The 23761-nt window shown below is 43.4% G+C and overlaps 1 protein-coding gene across 5 annotated transcripts in view; it reads left to right on the forward strand.

Annotated features, from left to right (window-relative positions):
- PLXDC2 (plexin domain containing 2) overlaps positions 1–23761 on the forward strand; it is a 429645-nt gene that overhangs the window by 204765 nt on the left and 201119 nt on the right. For all 5 annotated transcript variants that reach the window (XM_074984845.1, XM_074984847.1, XM_074984846.1 and 2 more), the window contains exon 3: positions 17476–17622. In XM_074984845.1, coding sequence (XP_074840946.1) covers positions 17476–17622 — 147 coding nt within the window. The remainder of the gene's footprint in view (positions 1–17475; positions 17623–23761) is intronic.

The raw sequence follows: 23761 nt of genomic DNA on the forward strand, positions 1-23761 counted from the left end.
TAAACCCTATCTGGGTTCATTCTGTGAAGTCAGCTGTCTTAGTGGAACTTCTAATGCTCTCCATAGCTGTCCTCTTCGATGTGGTGAGGGCTAGCCAGCCTCCACTTCCATGCAGGGGTGGTAATGGTGGAAATCACATGAGAACAGACATTCTTATTAGATTTCTACTGCTTTGATTTATACAGCAGAAATTGTGATGGTTTAGATACATATATAACCAGAGAATACAGGCTCTGCAAAAAAACAGAGGCCACTGGGTTTATCCACTTCTGCTAAGTGAAGATGATACTGTAAAAAGATCATGTGTGCTTCTGTAAAAAAAATACCATAAACAGGCACAAATATTTAGTTTTTCAGGAGTTCCTTCCTAATAATGCCTCAGTAAGTTGTGCTCAGATGGCTAATAATAGTAAGAAACCATCTGATCTAACTTTAGTGAAGATGGTGAAAAGATGTTTATTGAATCCAGTGGAAATTGGATCAGGCCTGAAGTGGGTTTTGCTTGTGTGATCAGAAAGTGAGACTGTGACCTTTTATAAATCCTTTCCTGTTAAACAGAGCACGATGCTTTCCAGAGCAAATAAATGAAAGACGTTGAGATAAACAATAATGCTTTTGCATTTGGAGACACTAGTCAGCAACCATCTGCCTGTTAGCTGTATCTTTCACAGATTTCTGCACATTTCTCCTACACATGAAGTGAGAAGAAAATCCTATAGTTTTCATTGATTTTTGTGTTAATTTCCTTTCATGGGCAGAGTAAAATAGAGTGCAGCAGATCCAGTACTGCGTTAGGGCCACTTTGTCTCTCATTCTGTCTCCAGGATGAAGTTTCTCTTGGAGAGGTCTGGGGCGAAAGAGGATTTGCTTTTTTGTATGTCTCCTTCCACTCCATGGAGAAGTCAAGAAAGAATTTCTCCTATTTCCATTAGTGCCAGCTACAGTCTCTTTGTCCTCAAGCCTATATAAAAATCCTGGAAGTGGAGTAGCCTGCCGCTGTTTCCCCTAACCTTGGTGTTTTCCCCAGTTCCTAAATATGGATTCTGGAGAGCGGAAACAGACTGTTCCTCCTTGCTGTATAAAGGCAATGGCTGTTCACTTATCTTTTATTTGTGTTGTGGTCAGGAAAAAAAGCATCCCCCTTCTGCATATAAAGTGTTGCCTATATTAGAATAACCCTGTCTAGTGAGACCTGGATAAATTCATGGATGATAGGTTCATCAATGTCTTTTAAACCAGGCTGAATAGGGATTGTGTCCCTAGCTTCTGTTAACCAGAAGCTGGGAATGAGCAACAGGGAATGGAACACTTGGGCCACGGCTACACTACCCCTCCCTTTCAGAAGGGGCAAGTAAATTATGGCCATTTAAAAATGCAAATGAGGTGCTGACATGGATATTTAGCACCTCATTTGTATAATGGCGGCCATCCGGACTGTCAAAAGTGCTGATTTCAAAATAAAAATAGCTGCATAGCTGGGCCTCGTTTGACAGGGTGCCGCAATTTTGAAAGCACCCTTCTCCCAATTTTTTTTTTTTTAGGGAAGAAGGGTGCTTTCAAAATCGGGGCACCCTTTTGAAGGAACCCTGGCTACATGGCTATTTTTATTTCGAAATTAGCACTTCTGACAGTCCAGGTGGCCGCCATTGTACAAATGAGGTGTGGAATATCCATATTAGCACCTCATTTGCATTTTCAAATGTCCGTAATGTACATGACCCTTCCGAAAGTGAAGGATAGTGTAGCCACAGCCTCGATGATTACCTGTTCTTTTCATTCCCCCATGGGGCACCTGGCACTGAGCACTATCAGAAGACAGATGGACTTTGATCTGACCAAGCATGGCAGTTCTTGTGTTTTTAGCCCTCATCAGGACTCATGTTGTCCTTTGCTTAGAGAACAGCTTTTGTGAACATTCTGTAAATGTTTATCCTGGGGGTACACAATTGGAGGAAAAAAGCAGAATCATGGGCTACACAGCAATGATAGCCAGACATAATTTTCCTGTCAAGTGTATGAATAGACCCTCTGTTATAAGTACTGGATTTAGCATCACAACAGCACATGCATTGTTATGTTCTAGGAAAAGCCCACATGAAAATGGTTTATTTGTAAGTGGAAAAATTGCTGTGGATTTCCATGTACAGTACAGGTTGAACCTCTATAATTCAACACCCTCAGGGCCTAACTGGTGTTGAACCACAAAATTTGCCAAACCACAGAAAGTCAATGTTGTCTACCAGCATTCCCAACACTTCCTCTGCTTAGTGGTCTCTGAGAAGACACTCAAAGAGGTAAATTAGAGCTAAATAAAGCACAGAACATTGAGAACCAAGACTGATGGCTGTAAATGAACTTCATGGGACCACAGAAACCTCGGGCACACTCACACTAAGTGTACGTCTAGCTAGCTAAAATCATGCCAGACCATGGATGTTGCCAGGCTAGAGAGTGCCATACTAGAGAGGTTCAACCTGTATAGATCCATATACATCACCAATTAGTTATAGATGCGATTTGTTATATCTTAATCAAACAGTAACGAGAGATAGCTGTGCTAGTCTATATACTATCAAAACAAAAAAGCAGTCCAGTATTTCTTTAACAGAATAATTTATTAGGTAATCTTTCAGCTATATCAGCGTAGCATGCTCCATATCATCATCATGAATGATAATATGTTCTGAAAAGGTCTTAATAGTTGTATCATTCAATAAGATCCCATGTTCCATCTTGTGATTTGACCTCAGTGCTTTAGCAGTTGACGAGCTCACCCTTTCAATATTTGGGAAGATGTGCTTTGTTTCCTCTGTCTGTTAAACAAAGAAGCAGTCATGTAGCACTTTAAAGACTAACAAATTGATTTATTGGATGATGAGCTTTTGTGGGACAAACCCACTTCTTTAGATCTGGAAATTCTGATAAAAATTGATTACCTAATAAATCATTTTGTTAGTCTTTAAAGTTGTAGAGGATGGCTTTTCTGTTTTGTGAAGATACAGACTAACATGACTAACTATCTGACTATTCTCTCTATTAAGACAGCATTTTTGACATTGATCTCTACTACAAAGTGTAGAAGCAAATGCATGCATAAAAATGAAATCATCCTTTGTATTCACCCAAAATTCCTATGGAAGGAGGTCTCATATGTTTTCACACAAGATGGTTTCACACAATATGGTGTATAATTTTACCAGTGTGTCTACTCCCAACCTTCAAACTCAGAAGGGAAAACTAAATTACAAGTTAGATATTAGAAGAGCTTTAGCTTTTTATTTAGACACAACTAAACCATTTAGAGAGGTTCCAAGATTGTTTACTGAACAGAGAAATAAAAATAAAGTTATTTCTATACACTTTCAGGCTGAGTTAAAATATGTGTTAGTGCAATTCATGAATTGAAGAGTTTATGTGTTCCCTAGAAAAACAAAACACCTTCTACTAGATCAAAGACAGATTCTGTGTGTTTTTTTCTAGACATATCTCCAATAGATGTACCGCAGTAATATCAAATTCTCTTTACTTTATTGAATGTTATTTCTTAGATTCAAAGTCAGATCTCCTGCAGTTTGTGTTAGCAAAGTCCTGCTATCAACGGGGCTGACAACCATCATGGGCCCTGGGGCAAGGTGGGAGTGGGGGTCCATCTCCAAGCCCTGGAAGAGGTGGGGCCAAGAAGAAGGAGCAGATCCAAGGCAGACAGCCCTTAGCACTACTTGGATTATGGCTCTGCTTCTCCCCATTTCTTCAGAGCTTCATGCAGTGGCACAGAAGCATTGGTACAGCGTTTCAAAAGGGATCGGATCACTGCCCACCACTGCTGTTACCTCAGCAGTGGCGCCTGCCAGAGCTCTTGGCCCCTTTTAAACTTTGGGCTCTGGGGCAACTATCTTCTTCACCCCTCCTCCTGTGGCAGGCATTTCTGCAATTCGTTGTTCAGTTAGGACTCCGTGGTCCAGTGGCCAGGATCAGAGTACTGCTTATTAATCTGTCCCCACATGAGAATTTGTGTAGGACTATTGAAAAGACATTAAGGTTAATTACATATAACTGAGGTTCTTCAAGATAGATTCTAAATATTCACACTCTATCAATCAGTTTTCCTCGCACTATAACTTCTAATTTATATTGATTGTTTTCTCTCCCTCCTTTTTCCCCATTTGTTATATATTATCTTTTATAGATCTAATTACTGCTTTCACTTTGCTACTCAACTGGATATGGCTTTTAGCCAAAGCTGTTCTCTTCTTGATCGTGGATTTGTGGCCTTTTGGTCATCTAAAACTTTCCTTAATTTTCATTCAAAATCTTCTATGTAATTTTTTCTCCTAATCAATTTGACTCATAATTGTCCACATCTTTGGAAAATTAGGCCTTCTGAAACACCAATTATTAATATTTCTGATTAAGCCCACCCTCTGGCCTAGATTGAATATAATTAAGACATCATGATCACTGGTTTGCCAGGCAACCACTGATTTCCAGTCCACTGATTAACTTGCTCAGTGAGGTCCAAACTAGTTACTTCATGTATGGTTAATACCTTTTGACTACAGCTACACTACATCTCCCTTTCGGAATGGGAATGCAAATTCAGCCAATCAGAAATGCAAATGAGGTGCTGATTTACATATCACACACCTCATTTGCATAATAGTAGCCACTCACTGTTCCAGAAGTGCTGTTTTCAGAAGAAAAACAAGCAGTGTAGATAGGGTTCAGTCGAAGGGAACACCAGCTTTCAGAAGCACCCTTCTTCCTCATATTTTTCAGGAAGTTGGATTTCTTCAAATAGGAATAAGACAAGGGGAGAGGTTGAACACTAAAGCTATGTCTACACTGGAATGCTACATCGAAATAGCTTATTTCGATGTAGCAAAATCGAAATAAGCTATTTCGACGAATAGCGTCTACACATCCTCCAGGGCTGGTGCCGTCAACGTTGAACGTCGCCGTTGGACAGCACTACATCGAAGTAGGCTCTGCAGGGGAGCATCTACACACCAAAGTGGCCCAAATCGAAATAAGGGTGCCAGGAACAGCTGCAGACAGGGTCACAGGGCGGACTAGCACTTCCGGGGCAACAGTTAGCCGCTCCCTTAAAGGGCCCCTCCCAGACACACACAGCCTGCACAGCACGCGGTCTGCAGAGCCACAAGCATGCACACCCCATGTAAGCAGCATGGACCCCCAGCAGCAGCAGCAGCAGCAGCCGCCAGAGGCCCACACACCCACCCCTGGAGGAGCAGTGGTTGCCCTGCTCAGTGCCATGCAGGAGGCAGCTGACCATCTTTTATTTGAGGAAGATGAGCTGTCCTCGGGGGATGAGGAAGCAGCCCCAGACCTTGCTGACCTCCCTCCCAGCCACCCCCCCGCCGCACACGCCGCTGGCTGTGGAGCTACCCCACGAGCACAGACTGGTGGGAGCAGCTGGTGCTTGGTGAGTGGGACAACGACTGCTGGCTCCAGAACTTCCGAATGAGCTGGCAGACATTCCTGGAGCTCTGCCAGTGGCTCACCCCTGCCTTACGGCACCAGGACACCCCCATGCGACGTGCTCTCACCGTAGAGAAACGGGTCAGCATCGCTGTCTGGAAGCTGGCCACTCCAGACAGCTACCGATCCGTAGGGCAGCAGTTCAGCGTGGGCAAGGCCACAGTCGGGGCTGTCCTCATGGAGGTAAGAGGACCCAGGGGGAGTGGGGGGAGCCTGGGGGGGGGAGCCCAGGGGGAACCCTGGGGGGAGCCTGGGGGGGAGCTCTGGGGGGTGAGTTCGGGGGGAGGGCCAGACACACCCTGCACACCCCTCACCGGTGCTCTCTCATGTCCTTCCCCTGCAGGTCGTCCACGCAATCAATGCCCTGCTCCTCCACAGGCTCGTGCGGCTTGGGGACCCGGATGCTTCCATCGTGCGGTTTGCCAGCCTGGGCTTCCCAAATTGCTTTGGGGCTCTGAATGGGACCCATATCCCTGGCAGCACCCACGATGCCCAGGTGTTCAGAAATTCGGACCTGTGCCGCCAGCTGGAGGCGGGGACCTACATCCCCCTGTGGGAGATCCCTGTGGGGGACACTACCATGCTCCTCTGCCTCACCGCAGATGCGGCGTACCCCCTCTGGCCCTGGCTCATCCACCCTTACATGGGCCATGTCACAGCCAGCCAGGAGCGGTTCAACACGCACTTGAGCCATGCGCGCCAGGTGGTCGAATGCACTTTTGGCCGCCTCAAAGGGCGCTGGAGGTGTCTCTTCACCCACCTGGATGCAGGCCTCACCAACATCCCTCAGGTTGTGGGCGCATGCAGCGCACTCCACAACCTGGTGGAGAGCAAGGGAGAGGCCTTCTTCCAGGGCTGGGCTGTGGAGGCTGGCGGGGCCGATGTCCAGCCACCCGCTGCCCCCAGTCTCCAGGTCGACCCTGAGGGGATCCGGATCTGGGAGGCCCTGCGGGCCCATTTTGACCAGGCTGCGGGGTGAACGCTGGCAGGGCCAACTGCGGGTGAGCCACCCACTGCACCCCCCCATCTTCCACAACACTCCCTGCCCACGCCCACACCACAGAGAAACCCGAGAGCACACCCCCCCCACACTTCTGTGCAATAGAATGGAATTTTTTTTAAACAAAACCCTGCAACCTTGTATTAATTATTAACAGAAGAAGAAGGGGGGAACTATGGACATGGGGGGGGCAGGTACAAAACAGGGGTAGAACAAAAACTATTTACAAAGATGGGGGGAATAAGTCCAAAGGAGGGGCCTTGGGGGGCAACATCCTCGGCCATGCACCCCCTATTGTCCCGAGCCTGTTGTTGGGGGGCGCGACCCATGTCTCGGCCAGAGGCCCGGTCGAGGCTGCGTGGGGGCTGGGAGAACTGGCAGATAGGGCAGGGTGGAGTCCGGAGGCCCATGGTCCCCCTCGGTGGCAGACCCCAGGACGGCTGATGGTGGAGGGATGGCAGGCGGAGCGGTGGGTGGAGCAGTGGGGGGGGGGCAAGTGCCGCGTGATGGCATCAAAGGTGCGCATGAAGGCCCCCCCAAGCCTCCTGGCACCAGGCCAGTGCTCGCTCCTGGAGATGGAGCCACTGCTCCTCCACCTGCAGGCACTGCTCGGACACCTCCAGCTGATGCCGGAGGGTGGCGAGCAGCTGGGGCTCCATGGATGCCCGCAGATGGCTCCGCTGCTGTCGGGCTCGTCCTGGGGCTGGTCCATGCTCTGCCGAGGGGCTGGCCTGGTGGGATGATCCCGGTGGGCTCTCCAGGACCACAGATGGCGCGCCGGTGCTCTCTGGGCCCTCTGATGGTGCAGCTGCGGAACATGGGGGGAACAAGAGTGCAGACAGCCATTAGTCTGGGCCCTGACCCATGGCCCTTGTCCCCCCACCCCTCTGCTGCTGGTTCCCCATCCCCGTCCCCTGGAGATGCTGCTGCTGATGATGATGGGTGTGCAACCCACCCCCACGGGGGACCCTAGGTTCTGCTCCCCCCATCCCCAGGGATGGGGCATGGTGCTGTCCTGCTGGGGGGCAGGGGCTGATGGACTTTTCTGAGGGACATGCCACTGCTGTCCTCGGGGCTATGGTCATCTGGGTGTGTGGAGGGCCCTGGTAATGTCTCTTGTCCCCACCCCTTAACCCCGGGGGTGTGCACCAGGGGGGTACATACCTGACACTCCGCTCCCACGGTCAGGGGACACCCATCGGGTGGACGCCCTGCTGGAGCTGTGGGAGGGGAGGTCGATCTGGATCCCCCGTTGCTGGAGGCCCCCTCCTCTGCCTCCGGTGTCCCGGGGTGGGCTCCTGGGAGGGGCCCTGGGGTGCAGGGCTGGCCTCCAGGGTGGACTCCATCTCCAGGGCCTGCTGGGGCTCATCAGCCGATGTGTCAAGGGTGGCAAGGGGGGAGGAGGTGTACTGCGGACCCAGAATGGCCCTGAGCTCCCTGTAAAAGGGGCAAGCAGTGGGGGGCAGCCCCAGATCAGCTGGCCATGTCCCGGGCCCAGGCATAACCCTGCCACAGCTCCTTTACCTTACTCCTCACGTGGTCAGGAGTGCGGGCAGGGTGGCCCCAGGCAGCCAGGCCCTCGGCCAGACAAGCAAATGCATCCACGTTCCGCCTCTTGCTCCCCATTACCTGGAGCACCTCCTCCTCGCCCCAGAGCCCCAGCAGGTCCTGGATCTTGGCCTCCATCCAGGAGGGGCCCCGCTGCCTCTTCCTCCGCTGGCTGGCAGGCTGGGAGCCCTGGGTCCCCTGGGGGGGGGGTGCCCTGTAGGCGCTTGGGGGGCTGGCTGGATGCCATGGGGTGCAGGGTGGTGGGTTGGGGCTGCTGAGGGATGTGCAGGCTGGGCATGTGGCTGTGCTGCTGCCTGCACGCACTCTCAGCTTCCTGAACAGGAACGCAGGGGGTGGGGAGCTTTAAAGGGCTGCTGCACACGGCGACCATAGAGATCAGGGGCTGGAGAGAGTGTCTCTCAACTGCTCAGCTGATGGCCGCCATGGAGGACCCCGCTATTTCGATGTTGCAGGACGCGGATCGTCTACATGTGCCCTACCTCGACATTCAACATCGAAGTAGGGCTCTCTTCCCATCTCCTAATGAGGATAGCGACTTTGACGTCTCACCGCCTTACGTCGATTTCAACTTCGAAATAGCGCTCGGCACATGTAGACGCGGCAGGCGCTATTTCGAAGTTGGCACGGCTACTTTGAAATAGCCGGCTAGTGTAGACACGGCTTAAGACATAAAGGAGACACTTCCTCCCCTTGAATCTTACACCAGCCACCTATGCTTAGGCTCCTTTAAAAGGACAAGTTCACTTCAGAAAATTAAATTAATATTAATTAACTAAGAGAAAATAGTTAAACAAAGAATGAGTAGCGAGTGAAAGTTTCCTAATTAAAGAATTGTGAGATTATTTCTGTATCTGCATGTATCTTGATTCACCTGACCAAGTCACAACCATCTCATATGTCTGCGCATCCAAAAGAAAGTTGCTTTACTGCTCTGTGTGTTGCTAATTTAAAGGTTTAACTGGTTTTTCGTTTCACCTGCTTCCTTTCCCAGAGCTCTAACTAGCAATATGAATACATTCTGGAGCAATTATATGGTTATTACTTTGAAATATCACAGATATGCACACCATGCATGGTTTGTTGTAACAGCTTTCTAAAGAATCAAACTGTTGGAAGGTCATGTACAGATTATAACTAAACAGAAGTTAGGTAAGTAGCCTGGTTACAGTGATCGATAATATAGGTCCCAAGGTCCATTGCACCATATGAAAACTGGTAATGATAAGGACAAGTCCATAAGAATCATTAAATCTAAAGGAAACAGGAAAATGCCTAGGGCAATGAAATATGCCATCCACATAATGTGAGTGGAGAAATCCATCGCCAAAGTATGCTAAGAAATTGTAACCAAGTCAGGAAAAGAATGAAAATGCAGGCTGTGTAAAGTAGGGATGTGTAATCGTGTTTAATTAGTTTAACCAGTTAACCAATTAAACAGGTGGGGAGTGGCTGGTGAGGGGTGGCTGGTGAGGCCTCTCCTGACTGGGCCAGGGTGAGGCTTACCAGCTAATCCTTTAATCAGTTAAATGATAACATCCCTAGTATACAGCCGGAAATACACTGAGGCCACTTCTACACTAGCCTGGATCATCAACCTGTTCAGGCTCAATTTTCTGGGCTGAGAGATGCAAGGATGTAAGGAGTAAGGAAGGTCAATTGGAGAAACTCTCCTGTTGACCTTCCTCAGTAGGGACAGCCAAGTAAGTCGAGTGCAGGTACGTTGATTCTAGCTATGCAATTGCCGTAATTGGTCAACTTACTTTGCCTGCTGTTGACATGGCCCAAGTATGGATAAAGGGTGATGTGTGATAAATTAGGCAATACGTGCAAGAACAAGGATGTCTCGTGTGATGTATGAGTTATGTTGATGTAAATGAGATAAAAAGAGTGGTCATTACTGACCCAGAGGGAACAACACAGGGTCTACACAGTCAAACAAATATGGACTGGATGGTAACAGAAACAGCTTGCCTGCATCCCACAACTGGATATCTCATTCTGTTCTGTGTTACTTACTCTTCATGTTTGAAAAGATGGTGAGACGTTGACCTATTTTTTCTTAACAAAACTTTAAAATGTAATAAGATTAATAACTGGGCATGGATTTCACCTAACAGGTTCACCTAACTCCCACACATTGGACATCTTAGTCCATGAAATGAGACCAATTTGTGTAGGGAATAGAAAATGGTTTTGTGGTATTTAGATTGTATTTATGGGTACAGGTTGGATCTCATTTATCCAGCACCATCGGAACCTCAGTGGTCTTGAACAAGGGATTTTGCAGAACCAGGGGAGTTTAATGTCTCCTGCTCTGTGGCTGCCCACGCTGGCCCTCCAGCCCTGCGTCTGCCGATGCGGCTTGACACCACAGCCAGCTCCCTGGCCCCATGCAGGGCTGCTGGGAGATGCCACCTCTGGCTCTGCTCCCCTGTGGAGCTTCCAGGGAATGCCAGATCTCCTGCCTCCCCATGACTGCTGAGGGATACGGTGGACTAGCCCTGTGGAGCTACCAGAAGGTCAACTCAGCTTGTCCCAGGTTTCTACAGGACCAGTGAGTGCGGGTATTAGGCAGTACAACCTGTATTTGCACATATACCATAGGGCCTTTTTGTTCTTTTACTTAATTTGACAAATACAAGACAAGTATGATTTTTAATGGCACTAAACAATCATTCCTTGCAATGGGAATTACAAATATGAGTGCTTCTGAAATATCAGACTCAGTTAAACTGGAATTGCATAGGTCGCTATGCAATGTTCCTGGTGTGGCAAGGCTTGCCTCGCTCCTAGGCTCCAGGCCTCTGTTTAGTCCACTATCCCATGGTCAGGAAACCCTTGCCCTTCTTGAGACAGGGGGAGATGATGGTCAGGGAGGAACCCAGGCCCCACCCACTCATTCCAGGTTCCAGCCCAGGGACCCTGTGTGGCTGCTAATGGTGGGGAAGGGCTCCCCTCATTATGAACACTACAGCTCTTCCCTGGGCCAGTTCCCCAGACTATTGCTCCCACCCCATACCTCCTCCAGGCAGCAGCAGCGGCAGCAGTACATTCTCCCTCCTGGTTTGGCTCCTCCTGTGTGATCAGTCTGCTTGGCCTTACCCCGAATCTCAGGACCTCCTGGGCAGTGCCTTAGCCTCTTGCAGCCGAGCACTCCTCTCCTCCTCTGGTGCTTTTAGAAAAAAAGCCTTTTTCCCCCTCTTCCCTTGCTCTTTGTCCTCTCTTCTATCACCTCCTCAATCACTCTCCTCTCCCCCTGTCCTACTGGGCAAAGGGTTCTTTTAAAAGCAGGCTTAAGTGGGCCCAGCTGGCCCCAGTTGGCGCCGGGACGGTTCCTCCCCAGCTGTTCACACTCCACTTGTTTGCCAGCCCTGCTTTTCCCTCTTGTTCTCAGCCCCTCCCAGTCTTACCTTGTCACACTGGTCGAAACAGAGTGAAAGTACCTTTAGCATATTTTTGTTTACACGCAGTAGGAAGAAGGCAAATCCAGGAACGAGGAATTGTTAATATTTCATATAATTAATCATGGTGACAAATCAGTTGAGTATGAGACAGGAAAGAAATATGAAGTTTGCATCAAGTACCCCTTCATATATATCACCAGTTGGAAAAAGGTTGATGCAATAACATCTTCACCCCCAACTGGATTGAAAAAGTATGAGGAAATCATTTCAGCAAAAGCTATATCCAATAATCTGGGGAAGCTACTTCCTACAGCCTATTTATGGACAAGGCTGCTGCTCCAGATGCAGTGGACAACAAAAAGTACCTCAAAATTAGTGTTCAGATTTCAACTCACTAGAAATTTTCCACGTGTTTGCTCCCACAAGAATTTTTTTGAAACAAGACATGGCATCTCTGTCTCTCTCTGCATGCTATTTGCTGTCACACTTTTACTGCATTTGAAATATTTTTTGAAATTTACTCCTATTCCTTCATAGCTACATTGCTTTTATATTTCTCTCACTGATTTTTACAAGGTCTGCAGAAATACGTGTTCATCTCTCAGAGAGATAGGGAAATAAATAATAATAAACTTTTAAAAATACAATGCCTGAGTTCAGTATGAACATCAGTTCTACTTTAGCCTTTTTGATGCTCCTATAAATTTAGACTCTATTAATAAAATATATTACAGAATGGATACACCATAGACAGAGACCCATAAATCAGTAAGAGTGATAGGCCTTAGCTGCTTGTTGATACAAATAAAACATTGCTCTTTATCTGGGCATTGTATTAAGGTCAGCAATCTTTGTGTTTTTTTCACTGGAAATATGTTTACCAAATTATGTGGTATAGGCACTTGGAATACAACTGAGATTCTCTAATTTACCAAAATAAATGAATAAATCAGAGGGGGCTGAGTTCTGTCAGAAGAAATGTTAGGCTAACTACACCATTCTTTTTCAGCTGCTCGCATCCAGACATACTGTAAGATTTGCAAATAATAGAAATGGGAATTACAATAAAAGAACATTTAACAGAAATTAACTGTGAGAAAGATGTTTAGAATGAATTTAGGCTTTTTGTTGAAAGATCAGCAGAGATGCTGATTTCCATACCTCATCCCAGTTGAAACAATTTCATTTCCCTTTCAAAATATATGAGGTTAATGTATGTGAATTACAGCAGTGCATAAGGCAGTTTTTTACGCGAAACTTAATAGCTATTTATATATCAGCTATTCCATACACATTGACTTGGTTGTTGAACTGAAAGCTATGATTATTGTTTGATTGCAGGTGTTAAAAGATTCCCCTTTAAGCATGGATCAAAATATTATTTTAAAATTTTTATAAAGCAATCATTTGGTCTTAATATTGCAACCTTTTTATTTTTGTTTTTGATGTAGTAGGTTTGTTGCTAGAGAAGGTAAGTGGAAATATTTTGATCATTTATTAGAATTTGGCAAGAAATAGGAGCTTTAACTGCAAATTAGCTTAAGATAAGTAATGCATTTTGTTATTTTTAATCCCTTATCCCTGTTTACCCCTGGAAGTGATCAATTCCTTATCTACAACACCATTAATCTAAATTATAGCTTCTGTGGAAACATTCATCTTGGTGATTAATTAAACTTAGTTGTCAAAAGTTTTAAATTTACTGTATCTCATTTGAACCCTCTTCCATAAAAATAATCATTCTTGACTCTGACCACTTGAACAGAAGAGCACTTGGTTAGTCGTTTGCATATGATCTTTCTGATAGTATGGTTTTACTGATGTCTACTTTTACTATGAACCTGGGATTTTTGAGGACAGTAAGAGTTGCTTATTAAATGCTGAGATTTTCAAGTTAATGTACTTTGGCATATAGGATACATCAGAATATAGTCATCAAGTACCTCCAGTATAATATAATTTAGTTACATATGCAACAGATGTGAGTGCAGTGAATCAGTGATGACTGCCAGTAAGTTGTCATGTCCAGGTAAAGCACAATGTATGATCAGTATATTTACCATTAGAGTTTGTATTTATTTAAATTGAATTTAGTAATTTTGTATTACCATGGTTTCAGCTATGGTTGCTATAGTTACAAGCTCAACAGAGTGAAAAATCATGTGTCTGCTGCAGTACCAGTTTGTGATAAATCTCTGCATTTGGAAGAGTTGTTGAGTGTGGGAATAAAAAACATCCATTGTGTGTGATTCCACACTACCCACTCCAGAAGTGCTTTGGAACCTCCAAAATGATTTAGGGACTGATGCTTCAGTCGTTTCCAAGTAAGAGATTTAATTCACTTTGGCATATTTTGAAAGTAAAACTCAGTTATTTTGCTTGGTGAAGAAAGCTAGAAACATAAGTATGTAATACTATCACACTATTTCTAAATGTCGTTCAGGCAAGAAGCGTGTAATCCTGCTACAGCTATAACTAGAAGGTAAACCTCCTCCTTTTCAATTAGTTCTGACAGTTACAACAATTAATTTGTGACAAAGGAAAATGATTAAAGGGAAAGAAACAGGAACATTAGATAAATTCTGTCTTTGGCTGTCACTCAGGCACCTTTGTTTCCCAGTTTCTCTCATCCTCCTACAAGGCAGCAGCTGTCATACACACTATCACACTATCTAATCCACTTAGCTCCCCATGTTCACTGGTTTTCATTGTTCTGCAGGTGCCATGCACTTACCAGCAATTGTAAAGGTCCTTAGTTTCAGGAGTAAGCATGGATACTCAGCAGCACTGGATGCTGCCACAAATAGAAGTGTGGATTGTAAAATCTCTGAATCATCAATCAAGTTCATTTTTAAAGGAATGAAATGTGAAGAAGTTCAAAACAAAAAGCTAGGAGGGAAAATGATAGAAGCCACCTCCATAAAGTTATTGATATTCCCAGCAGCTTCGCTTGAGCCCATACCTGGGGTGTTTCCTTCATTAATGTTCACTAATATTTCTCTAGATATGTACATCCAGGCCATTTCCAAAGCTTTCCATTTCTTTCTTCATTATGCTTTAAAGCCCCCACTTCTCTTGCTGTGCATACTGCCAAAGCTCTTATCCAGGCCCTTTGCTCCTATCTTGAATGTTTCAGACACTTCCTGTGTACCTTCACATTTTCCATAGGGGAGGTATAGCTAAGTGGTTGGCCCATTGGCCTGCTGGAGCTGAGGTTGTAAGTTCAGTTCTCAAGGGGCAATTTAGGGATCTGGGGCAAATAGATTATTTTCTTTTTTTTAAGAAAAGGGGATAGTGCTTGGTCCTGCCAAGAGGGCAGGGGATTGGACTCCATGACCTCCTGAGGTCCCTTCCAGTTCTATAAGATGTGACACCCACCTCCTTTGCATAAGAGCCAGTAAAAATATGATGTTAAGATTGTCCAGCCCATTGCCATGGCTTTGAACTCCACTCCATTAAATGCAAGTGCTTTACTCCTGCCTGTAAGGCCCTTCAAAACCTAAGCTCCATTTGATCAATACTACCAGAATTATCTCTGGATAATTTATTGTTAAATATAAGTAATGTGATGTAAGTAAGATAAGTGATGTCCACTAGTGGTTGCGTGGCTAATAGTGTGGTCCATTGGTGTTGTATGCAGGAGACTTGGCTTCTATCCCTGGCTCTGTAATAAGCCTGTTCTCCTACAGCCCCAGTTTTTTGCATGTGGGTGGAGAAGAATACTGACTCGCTTTGTGTAGTGCTAATTATTATCTATCCTCATCATTGCTCCTATCCTGCTGTTTCTATCTATGTTACATCCACTCTCCCTTTCCTTTCTAATTGACTGTTATACCCACTTGGATGTTATCTTAAAGGAGATGGCAAATTCTTCAGGCCATACATGCAGCATTCAGTACAATGGGGCCCTTATCCTCACTGGTGCTCTTGAACACTATTATACTACAAATTGTGTGTGCATTACATGTGCAGGTAAATGTAGGCATGTCAGATTTCAACATGTTTTGAGAGCTGAATAAGGATAATTGAATATTGTGAAGTTGGGCATAAGCTGATTGCCACAGATGTAAGGTGCTGGATTTTTCTGCAAGTAATAGTAAAAAATACTTAAAACATCTGTTGAGGCTTCCATCCAAGGATCTCAAAGCAGTTTAGAAACATTAATTACTTTGCTTACTGAAGCAGTATGGGGCTAGACATAATATTATGCTCACTGGCCAAGATTTTCTACATTGACTAGTGAACTTGGGTGTCTCACATTGCAGGTGCTCAGTTTGAGATGCTTTGAAAGGGGCTTGAACCTCAGAGTGGTGGGTGCTCAACTTGCCCATTCAAAATAACTTACCACCTTTCAAATCAAAAAACAGTCAAGTAGCACTTTAAAGACTAACAAAATAATTTATTAGGTGAGCTTTCGTGGGACAGACCCACTTCTTCAGACCATAGCCAGACCAGAAAAGACTCAATATTTAAGGCATGGAGAAGCAAAAACAGTAAGCAAGGACCTCTCTGTTACCACCTTTGAGTGTCTTGCATCCTGGTTCAAACCACGTGTTAATGTGTTGAATTTGAATAGGAAAGAGAGTTCAGCAGCTTCTCTTTCTAAAGCAGACTGAAAATTCTTCTTCAATAAGACGCAAAGTCTTAAGTCATTAACAGAATGGCCCACTCCATTAAAATGTAGACTAACTGGTTTGTGGATCAGGAATGTTTTGATGTCTGTTTTGTACCCGTTAACTCCTTGTCTGAGAGAGTTTGAAGTCTGTCCAATATACAAAGCATCTGGGCATAAGACGCATAGTTTGCATCTTATTGAAGAAGAATCTTCAGTGTTCTTGAGAAAGAGAAGCTGCTGAACTCTCTTTCCTATTCAAATTCAACACATTAACACGTGCTTTGAACCGGGATGCAAATTTTCTGGGACATTATAGGGGCTCTTTCGCATGCTTGGCTAAATCTAATTCTTGACTCACCTCCCACTCGCCCCCTGCCCCTCTGCTCTCTGATTTGCTCACCTTGATAATTATTTTCTGATTTGTCAACTTTGATTACTGTTTTTGGTTCTCTGTGCCTTAAATATTGAGTCTGTTCTGGTATGGCTATGGTCTGAAGAAGTGGGTCTGTCCTACGAAAGCTCACCAAATAAATTATTTTCTTAGTCTTTAAAGTGCTACTTGATAGTATATAGACTAGCACGGCTCCCTCTCTGCTACAATTGTTTCTGGCTTTTCTGGCACAGAACACACACATGAACTTTGATTATGGTCAGCTGGAAGAAATTTTTCAGAACTTCCAGGAAACCAAAAACCATACATTCATACAACTCTAGTTGATGCCTCTAATAAACATGTGCCAGAGATCTGGAAGTTCTGGCAGGTTCCATTAAGTAGTTATTCCACTGTTCATTGAGTGGAATACATATAATAATAAAATCAACTTGTGACTTTAGGATGAAGTAGTAGAGTGGTCTGACATATGCCAAAGAACAATTTTATTATCAGTATTGGGTATTTATTAACAATAATGGGTACTCTAATAAAAAGCAGGCAAAAAAAAGGAAAACACATTACAAACTCCATTGTTGTGAAGCCACTAGCTGAAAGAAATACTGCTTGTTGCTATCATTAAAGCGGAGAGGATTTACTAGCTATCACTCACTTGGAAGTCAGCATTCATGTTCTCCATGGATTTCAGTAAGGCATTTACTGCAGCTATATATGAGTTTTAGGGACAACTAACATTTCATTTGTAAGGTACCACTATAACATGCAAGGCAAATACTTGTCTCCTATTTTATTTATTTTAAGATATATCTTCTATAAAATATGTAAAGTTTGTACAGTTTCCCTTATTAACTTAGTTGTCATAAAAATAATTTGCTCTTGTCTATTGCTTTCTGGAATAACAAAATTAGTATTTTAAAGACAAAAATTAGAAAATTCTGGGAGCCATTTTCCATTTTAATCTGTGCCTGGTTTTGTTTTTGTGTTTCTCCCCCAATAGGAGGATACAGATCATAATTATTATACTTCCAGGACATACGGCCCATTTGATTCTACCAGCCGGGATCTGTGGGTGAACATAGACCAAATGGAGAAAGACAAAGTGAAGATCCACGGGATTCTGTCCAATACTCATCGGCAAGCAGCAGTAAGGAATTTACTATGCATTGATACTCTCCCTCTTTGACTGGCGTTGCTATTTTTTTCCTGTGACTGACACAATTACCTAGGACAATTTCCATTAGAAAAGGTTCACCTCTGCATTTACAGCTTGGTGCTCTGGATGTCTGTACAATGCTGTGCAGAAGAGTATCCATGTTACTTTAGTGTACCTGCGGCAGGTACCCCTCAGAGAATGTTTTCCTCAAGGAAACTTTGACAGATGAAAATTCACTTTAGTTATGTTTGAGGTTAAAGTTTAAAAGCAAAACAGAACTATGAGGCACACAGTAATCCTGCTGCTGTTGAATTTAGTGAGAATTTTGCCCCTCGCTTCACTGGTACCAGCTTTAGGCTCAAGATTAAGTTGCTAACTCTGGTGTTTAACCCCACTTTGTATGAATTGCTTGCCATATTTTCTTTTTAAGAACTCTTAAATTCTTGCCAAAATATTATTTAATCTCTTCTTTTTGTCAAATGTAAACAGCTAAAGTGCAGATGTAATTCGATTTCCAGATTACAAATCTGTATTAGATAATTCTGATCACACTGTCCTGTAACGTGAATACTAAAATAAGCAGATAGCATACAATTATAATTGGATGCTGCATGACTTCCAAGTTGTATTCCCATGTCTGATCAACCACTGGAAACTGCCTGAATAGAAGAGCCAATATTGGTATTAATTAAATAAGGAAAATTAAGATTCTGTGTTGTGAGTCAGAGTTCTTGCTTCGTCTACTGCCCAATTAGTTGCAACAATGAGATCAGGTTCTAACAGTGGAAAAAAAATCTAAGTAGCAGCTTTGCTTGATAACTCAAAGGTCCTCCAACATGCAAGAGCAGCCTTCTAAGGAAAAGAAAACAAAAACAAAGCTAAAAGTATTTTCTCCTCTGGGTTCTGTCATAGTATTTCACATAGCCAATAAACCCACCAGCCAGGAGACAAGCTCCAAGGAAAATAGGGCTGTGTCTAGATTACAGCGATTTGTTGACAGCCTTGCCGCTCCCTTGACAAAACAGCCAGCTGGAAGCACAGTGGACAGGACTGCCTGGTGTCCCAGAAGCTCTGTCTGTTGACAGGGAGCCCCCCGCAACGTCCAGACTGGCTTTCTGTCGACATCTCTCTTGACAGAAGCATTGTGAGGCTCAGACTGTTGAAAAAAGTGCTGCATTCTGTTGACATAACACCGATTTTGTCAATAAATCCTAGTGTAGATATAGCTAGGAGACAAAAGAATCACTATGAGAGTTAGTTTGGAATTCAAAAATCATGGAAGGCAATAAATCCAGTAGATTTAGACTGTGAGAGGACAACGCTCAGGTAATCTTTTGCCTAGTCAAGAGATGAAAATATAGCTGAAAAATCTACAGGCGTTTTGGATAATGAAAATAAAGGGATTCACACACTTCCCTGTCTTTGACACGAACGTAATAAAGCTCTGTTTCGGTTATCTGTGACTTCTGCACACATTCTGAGTCAGATAGTGGGAAGAGGGGAGAAAGTGTGGCACAAATAAGAATTTTTCTAGGTTTTGCTACTCTGCCAAAAACGTCTTTTCCTGAGCACTCTCTTCATTTGTGTTAGGTGAAGAGACTGAATGCTACTGAATTGACACTCTGCCTCAAGTATTATCTTGTAAGCACAGTTGTTTCAGTTTGGAACACTGCAAGCTAAGCATGAGAAATTTGAGTCCAAGTTATGAGGGAGTAAATGGTTTATAATGGACCAACACTATTTTAGCCTGGCTTTATGATGGGTGTATAATAATGTTTACCATGAGAGACAAAAGAAGAAGGAGATTCCACAACATCTGTGGGATTCCCTATAATTAAAATGCTGCAATAGCACCCAATAATGCTGCAGTGAAGCATCAGATACTGCTTATACTAGCAGGAGGGGTTTTCACATCAATGTTGGTGTTCTCCACGAGTGGCAGTATCTAGATCAATGGGAGAATCCTCACAACAACCAAGTGCTCTCTGTGCTGTGGGTTAGGTCTGCTTAACAATGGCTACGTGTACACTAGCCCCAAACTTCGAAATGGCCATTCAAATCAGCTCATGGGAATAAGGGGACTTCGAAGTAGGCGGGGTCCTTTCGAAAAGGAGCCCCATCTGGACGAGCCACGCGGCGGTGAGGCGCGTCAATTTCGAAGCGCCGCGGCCACCCGCATGCTAATGAAGCGCTGAATATGGCCATTTCGAAGTTTGGGGCTAGTGTAGACACGGCCTATGTCACAAAGGTATGTGAATTCTTCACACCCCTGAGCAACATAGTTATGCTTATCTAATTGCCTGGTATAGGCCAGGTCTAAATGTATGTCTACCCTTAAACTGCTACAGCAACACAATTGCTGCGCTGCAACTGTGCTGCTATAGTCCTGAATAGTCACTACCTACACCAGTGGGAGGGGTTTTTGGATTAGTGTAGCTAGTTCACCTCCCCAAGAGGCAGTAGCTAGGTAGACAGGAGAATTCTTCAGTCAACCTAGTACTGTCTGCACCAGGAATTAATCCATTATAACTATGTCTGTCAGGAGTGCGGATTCTTCATGTTCCATAGATTTTGCCTATGTGGTGGCACCGAAGAAATTTAATCCAAATTAATTAGAGATGGGAATTTGATGTGGATTACTTGTGCCATACTAAACCAAAGTGAATTAAAATAAATTCTGATTAACAGTATCCACACAGGGATGTATGTAGTTTAACTAATCCACTTAAAATTCACCTCGGAGAATACCTGTGACTCCATCTGTTTTGTATCCATAATAAATAGCAATGTAAGTATAGGCACAAAAATCCAGGCATAGATTTCGGTATTGATTCTAAAATGTCTCTTGAAACCTCTGGTTTATGACCTCTCTTAAAGATGAATAGATACCAATAAATCTACCTGTAAGTTTTTATTTCTCTATGCATAATTGATTCGTATTTGTATGTCAGATCAAGCAACACTCACACATGCTTCATGGCTCAGCTGTCCTGAAATGATAGTCTGGAATTCGCTCCTGCTCAGATGTTGTACAAGAAAATTTAAAAACTTACTCTATAAGCTAAAAGTGTTTTTAATTAATTATCATTTTAGTATTGATTTCATTGTTCACTCAGCTTTCTGCTAGCCCAGGTACCAAGTCTTTTAGTTGAAAGAGTGAAAAAGAAAAAAATAATGGTAAACGACAAATTATAGTTAAATCAAGATGCTAATCTTTCAACTAGAGAATGTGGGCTATAGATGTACTTGTCACTTGTTCATAGCTTTATGCTTCCTTGCAAATGATCACTGTGATGACTTTTGAAAAAAATAAGGATCCATAAGACTAATGATAAAAAGCCAAATGGGCAGACGAGCTGTGCAGTAACATCTCTCAACATGCAGAGGTGAAATTCCTTCATTACTCAATGAAAGGTCAATTCATACATCTTGCTGAAATATAGTAGTTTAGATGCTGATGACTTCTTAAGCATCATTTTTAATATAGGAAAACAAGAATTAAGATTTATTTCAAAGCTCAATGCTAATGTATTTTGTAATTTGGGGATTCTGAACTGATGTGATAAAGCTTTAAACTTACTGTGTTAACTTGTAAACTGTTGAAAACCTAAGGACATTATGAATTGGAAAGGTAATTTTCCAAAGCAGTAATTTGGAAAGATTCATTAGACATTTCACTTTCCTTAGATTCACAGTAAAATGTCAAAGTTGATCTTCTGCCTCAACGTTTCAATAGTTTGACAATCTAAATGTTCTCATTTCTTGGATGAGAACCTCTGCTATTTTTAGTAGTTTTAATTTTTTAAATTATTTTATAATAAATTACTATTGGAATTTTGACACTGAATTTTTTATCCTGCATGATGTTTGTGGTTGTTTACCTTCCTCTGCCCTAAAATAGTGATTTATTATTAGGACAGTTCACTAGTGTTTGCATTTATTTTTTTTTCAAATAGAACATTTATTGTAAAAAAATACATAATTAGAAACTAGAAAATAAGAATTAGAAATAAAGAAAGCTGAGGAAAATCTAGAAAAATTCCAAAGTAAGCAATGGTATTTTCCTGATGAGTATAAGGAAGAAAAACAAAGTGCAGGCCTGCAGTTATATACAGAGTCATTTTAAAATTGTACAGCTATTAGGACAGGTCCATCTCTCTGTATACAGGACATTAATAATGCCCAACTCATGGTCATTCTGGGATATCTTTTCTCTAAGAACCATATAGTAAGATGGGATTTACTGCCCTTATGTCTCCTGTTGTCCATTCTGGGAATTCTCTCTCTGTTCCTCCCATCCTCCTTCAGTTAGTGGTGTCACACCTGCCATCACTACTCTTTTCACTGTTTGGACCTGCATTTTTCTCCAGGTCATGGTGTCCTGATTGGGCATGGCCCACTGGTTGTGTCCTTTTCCTTTTTTGCCACCATCCGGGGGACCAGCAGTCCTTAGTCCAGCCACTTACCTCTATGGCAAACTGCAGTCTCAAGTCTGACTACTCACTTCAGTGTCAAGTTGCAGTATGCTCCAGCCACTCCCCTCAATGGCAAGTGGGCTGGGTGAAAGGGAGAGGAGACCTAGGTCCACTTACTACTCTGGGTTCATATGCGGGGGGGTCTCTAGACAGCAGCCACACACAGCTTTTCCTGCAGCCCCTGCCATGCATTTCTCTGGGCCATTTCCTCATAGTCCTGGCACCTCCTCTGCCTCTGTATCAGAGATTCAGTCTGTCAGACAATCAGGCATAATCTCCCTCTTGTTCCTCTGACCCTGCCTAGCACTTCTTTTTGTGAGGTCCTTCTCCCAGAGTGAATCCTTCTGCCTGTGATTCCAGAAAGAAATTCCCTTCTGCTCTGATGAGAAGTCCTTCTTATATGGCCCACTCTGGTCTTGACTGGCTGCTTCAGTAAGCCTCCTCACTATTGGCTATCTCAGTAAATCCTCTTCCCATTGGTTGGGGTTCTGTGCAGCCTCTCTGAGGGGTGCTTGAACTCTCTTGTTCCCAGTGTGGGGCAGCTAACCCCGCCCCTCCTCCCCACCAAACTGTCTATGAGTGCAACAATATCTCTGGGACTGACACATTTAAAAAACAATATTTCTGACATGGCAATTTGCCCATAAGTATTTTCTGTATGATTCTTTCTGGGAATGCTAACAATTACAGCATTACCATTCTTCCACCATGACCTCAAACTTAAAATAAACTAATGGACAAAATGTCTGTTCCATCTACAGGTAAATAAATCTGTTCTGCAAAACAGAAAAGTACATAAAGCTTCTGAGTTGCCATATACCATTTCTTCCTCCTATTTTTCAAGAGAAAAGGAGTAAGGCAGGTTAGCCAAGAGGTGTGTTCCATGTGCTGCTCTATCAGTGCTCAATGAAGGTATTCAACAGTTGACATTGCAGTCATGAGAGTCCATTAACACAGCCTTTGTTTCTATCCTATCTTTGAAAATAAGAAGGATTATATTTTCCTGTCCACAGCTCCCTCTCACAATTTTTGTTTATACTTTTTATTTTTCTTCAACATTTTGGCCGTAGAATGGAAATCCAGTTGTGATTTTAATGCACAGATTTGTTGGAAAGACATCTGATAACAGATTTGCTGAATCAGGAAAATACTAGGTATTTAGTGAATGTGCAATTCTCTTTTGTGTGCACAAATTCTATCCCTTGTGCATGGAAAGAGCCTGTCTCCTGCTAGCCATATCAACAGTACAGTGTTATAACTAAAAAGGCGGATATACTTTCCAGCTGGAAAGGTGAACGTATCTGAAGTGGTGGTTGTCCTTAGAAATACACCTTTAAAAACAGACCTTAATGTCTTGTATTAAATCCCAATATTGCATTAAAAATGTATTATGGTTCAGGATTTAGGGCACAAGTGTACAAATGAAATCAATGACAGCTCAATATTTGAGTGGGCACCATGTAGGACTTATAATAGGATAGCTTATTAAATAGTGTACAACTTTATTGTACTAACTTCAGAATGATGCTGTACTTCTAAGGGGGCACAGTTGTTTGTTAAAGTGGAAATAATAAAGGCTAGTGTTCAGAAAAAACACCAAAACAAAACAAAACAAAAAAACGTCAACTCTACTTTCTCATCCAGCAGAAAGAAAT

The sequence above is a fragment of the Carettochelys insculpta genome, chromosome 2 (genome assembly GCF_033958435.1).
Source record: "Carettochelys insculpta isolate YL-2023 chromosome 2, ASM3395843v1, whole genome shotgun sequence".
NCBI lineage: Eukaryota > Metazoa > Chordata > Testudines > Carettochelyidae > Carettochelys > Carettochelys insculpta.